The sequence below is a fragment of the Amphimedon queenslandica genome, unplaced genomic scaffold, assembly GCF_000090795.2.
Source record: "Amphimedon queenslandica unplaced genomic scaffold, v1.1 AMPQUscaffold_9541_Cont18383, whole genome shotgun sequence".
NCBI classification, from domain to species: domain Eukaryota; kingdom Metazoa; phylum Porifera; class Demospongiae; order Haplosclerida; family Niphatidae; genus Amphimedon; species Amphimedon queenslandica.
This window is the reverse complement of record NW_003550187.1, coordinates 1-3,837: the sequence shown is the minus strand read 5'-3', so window position 1 is coordinate 3,837 and position 3,837 is coordinate 1. Positions and strand designations below refer to the sequence as shown.

At 32.3% G+C, this 3,837-nt stretch overlaps 2 protein-coding genes and 1 long non-coding RNA gene across 4 annotated transcripts; 2 read left to right on the top strand and 1 right to left on the bottom strand.

The window, feature by feature from the left end:
* Positions 1 to 6: 6 nt before the first annotated feature.
* LOC100639045 (uncharacterized) lies at positions 7 to 1,879 on the bottom strand. 2 transcript variants are annotated; one of them, XM_003391370.2, is made up of 4 exons: positions 1,772 to 1,879; positions 1,438 to 1,728; positions 1,127 to 1,396; positions 7 to 258 (listed from the first exon to the last, which is right to left on the bottom strand). In XM_003391370.2, exons 1-4 carry the CDS (start codon positions 1,860 to 1,862, stop codon positions 38 to 40), a joined length of 873 nt encoding a protein of 290 aa, XP_003391418.2. In that variant the 5' UTR covers positions 1,863 to 1,879; the 3' UTR covers positions 7 to 37. The 2 variants fall into 2 exon arrangements, with proteins under 2 accessions (XP_003391418.2, XP_019862186.1); XM_020006627.1 differs by having other exon boundaries at positions 1,784 to 1,879.
* LOC100638917 (uncharacterized) lies at positions 1,873 to 3,440 on the top strand (the record flags this gene model as incomplete). Its single annotated transcript, XM_020006626.1, has 5 exons — positions 1,873 to 2,009; positions 2,047 to 2,343; positions 2,506 to 2,711; positions 3,009 to 3,141; positions 3,280 to 3,440. Coding segments are annotated over exons 1-5 (903 nt in total), but the record flags the coding sequence as incomplete, so codon positions are not given.
* Positions 3,441 to 3,528: 88 nt separating this feature from the next.
* Positions 3,529 to 3,834, top strand: LOC109590749 (uncharacterized). Its single transcript, XR_002189488.1, has 3 exons — positions 3,529 to 3,567; positions 3,609 to 3,691; positions 3,747 to 3,834. It is a non-coding gene; the product is annotated as an uncharacterized LOC109590749 (long non-coding RNA).
* The last annotated feature ends 3 nt before the right edge of the window (positions 3,835 to 3,837 follow it).

Genomic DNA, 3,837 nt, shown 5'->3' with positions numbered 1-3,837 from the left:
TTTAATTAACATTCATAATAGTCATAAATTATAATTTTTAAGTGATGTAATTGTAGTTGGGCAGTTGCATTGCTCTACGAATACTAAAAACTCCCAAATTATGATCTTGTTGATAGTAAGTACAACAAAAGCAAGTAACAATGTATTCACTAGCCATAACACAAAAATTACAACTTACATTAATACTGATATTTAATGTTATATTACTTTCTTCATTAACTGCTGGTATCACTGATACATTGGGAGCAACAAGAGGAACTGAAATTCAAAAAATAGCAATAATAAACATGAGTGGTGATATGAAAAAGCATAATTATAACTTTTAAAAGCAGAGTAAGGCAAGGTTTGCAAAAATGCTCAAAAGTTGACACAAAATTGGCCAAATTTAAATTTTGCATTGATTTACATTGCATTTTTGGTGAGTGTAAACCAGGCTTAACGAACTATGGTATTACACAACAGAGTAACAAACTAATTGATCTTCAACTACATGTAGCAACTTGAATTAATTTTCTGACTGCTACTGTTGATAGTAACTCACTTTGTGCAATGTACATGTACTATGTCCAGTATGATTTAAACAACAAGCGTGACAGTGTAAAAATATTGATTTCACCACCTTACAAGTACAACTTGATCATTATTAAGACTTATAGAGGTTATCTCTACCTTCTCATGCTTCTGGAGAAGTCTTTAGAATGTATCTCTATGTTCTCTTGCTGTTAGAAAGCTCTTAACTTTGTCCGCCCATGTGTAACCCGCCATTTTGTTTACTGTAGCCACACCCACTTACGTAAAGTAGTGTGGGCGGGTGGTTGCTAAGGCTATTTCTCCATACAACATTAAACATCACACGTACGTGGGTGAAATCAATTATCAACGAGCATGGGGGCTACGCCCTCAGGTTGTTACATAAAAGTTATTTAAGAAACCATAATATTAAAAGACTATAATCTTTAAGATTTGGCAAAATTTAGCATTACATTGTGATGTATGATGCATAAACAGATAGAAGTTTTTGTTTAATAAGTGAAATACAGGAGCCAACTTTGCAAAATTTGTAAAAAAAATTTACTGTATTAAAAATAATATGATAAAATAAATAATTTTCATACATTATGCTAACCTGTTTCATAATGAAAACTGATATTATTAGATGAACCTATTCCAACATCATTGATAGGAGAAACCGATATATTATTTAATATACAAGGGTCAGGATTAGTGGCTGATAATGTAATACTCTTGTTAGTAGTAGTAATGTTCACTGATCCATTGACTATATGGTATCCAGTGATAGGTACATTATCCAGTGTATAAGGAGCTGTCCAAGTTAATAATACGGTGGATCCATTAATAAAAATATGATTCAGATTACCAACATTATCCAATAGACCTGATAAAGGTAATTAAAAGCACCCATTTACAAAAACTAACCTTGTATCGTTAAAAAGACAGTATCACTAGTAACTGATGATGGTGGAGACAAAGTACTAGCCACACAAGAAATATTAGTATTATTATTAATATCATATGCTTTAGCGGTTAAATTTCCTCTTGATCCACCACCGCTTATTCCAGTAGTGTCATCCATAAATCCTCTGGCTCTTATTTCATTAGCTGGTGTATTGTTAACAAGGAAATTCAAAAGGTCCCCATTAGCTTCACAAACAAAATTAGCTGTTGAATTGAGTGTTGTATTGATGGAGACAGGCTGAAGCGTTATTTCTGTAAAATAATAAGTTAATAATGATACAGTAGTGACACCTACCGGCACTCGTACTCTGAATAAACAGGAGGCGTAGAAAAAAGAACCCGAAAAAAGGGGGAAGCAAAACTGAAACATGACTAGAGTTATACATCTATGACGGAACAAACGAAACAGCTCACGTGAGTGCATACCATGCATGCAGAGGAGGTAGCTACTAGCGCTATAGCTATAGATCTACAGAGAATGCAGCTATTTTTTCTGCTAGTGCAATTGTTTTTAGCGCGTACTCATAGTGCAGGTAGGTAAGAATCTATCTCTTACCAATTCTTTTGCAGAAATAGCAGTTCAGCCGGTGTCTATTAATACAACGCTCAATTCAACTGTTTATATCATTTGTGAAGGCACTGGTGATTTGTTGAACTTTCTTGTTGATAGTTTACCAGCTAGTAGAGATGAAATAAGAGGAAGAGGATTCAACGATGAAGCTTTTGAAATACATGGTGGAGTATTAAGAGGAATTTTAACTGCTAAAGCATATTATATTAATAATAATACTAATATTTCTTGTGTAATTACTACAGTGTCACCACCATCATCAGTTGCTAGTGATACTGTCTTTTTAACGATACAAGGTTAGTTTGGCAAGGGTGTAGGCAAGCCTCGGGGAGAGTCCCCAGAATGAGGAAAATACATATCTTTAGCTAGAGTATGCTCAGTTAGTTAGCTCCCCACTTTTCAATTGTTATTCTATACCCATTTTGTATGTGGACACATTTAATTAATTTTTTTATCAGGCCTATTAAATAGTATCAGTAATCTGGATTATACCTTTATTAATGGATCCAGTGTATTATTAACATGGACAGCTCCTTATACACTGGATAATGTACTTATTACTGGATACTATATAGTCGATGGATTAGTGAACATTACTATTAACAATACAAATATTACAATATCAGCTACTAATCCTGATCCTTGTATATTAAATAATGTATCAGTTTCTCCTATTAATGATGTGGGAATAGGTTCATCTAATAATATCAGTTTTTATTATGAAACCGGTTAGCATTACTAAGGCTTCATGTATATGTTCACAGTGTATCTTTCAGCTCCTCTCATTACTCCTCCTGTATCAGTGGTACCAGTAATTGATGGACAACTAATATCATTGAATATCAGTAGTAATGTAAGCATAATTCATTAATAATGTCACAAAGCAGTTGTGCTGTTATCATAACATTAATTACCCAGTTCACTTTATTCCCACAATATATCGAATTGATTCAAACAATAGGTCAGTATGATGTGTAAAGGAGAGTATCCTAATAGCATAACAGTTAATATACTGAATACTAGTAGCGCAGTATTAAAGAATACAACTATACCAATACAAGTTAATCATCAACTGATGATTGTAACTGGAAATAGTTCAGTAACTAATTTAAATACATTTACTGTTAATGTATCATTAAGTAATAATGGAGGAACGTTTAATGACATATCATCTTTTGGGTTTAGTAAGTGTGTCATTTTCATTTACTTTGTATTAATTCTTTATGTTTTAGGTTTTCTTGGACCAGTTACTAACATTGACTCTTCAATTGACAACTGTTCTACCATTGATATAACATGGACTACTCCTACAGTTGATGATAGAGTACCTATACAGTATTACATACTAAGATTGTATGATGCTAATAATGGTAGTTTATTGGACTCTGTATCAGTATATAATACAAGTTATCAGTTTGTGGATAATAATTTATTTATTCATCGTTATACATATGCTATAACTGGAGTTAATAAATTAGGAGAAGGAATATCTAATAATAATACATTCTCATATCAAAGAGGTACATGTACATAAGTCAATATATTTATCACATTGCTATAGTACCTAGAACTGTAGATAACACATCTTCACTTGACATAATCTCTTATACACAAGATGTAGTTATTGTCCAGTTCTATATACCAGTATGTTGTGCTATTGATACTTTTTATTAATACTTATAATAATAATCATTATTAGATAACACTGAAATGCACTGGTGAAGCTCCTGAGTATGTTACAATTATTGCACTATGTAATGGAAGTGATAGCAGTACAACATTCCAAATAA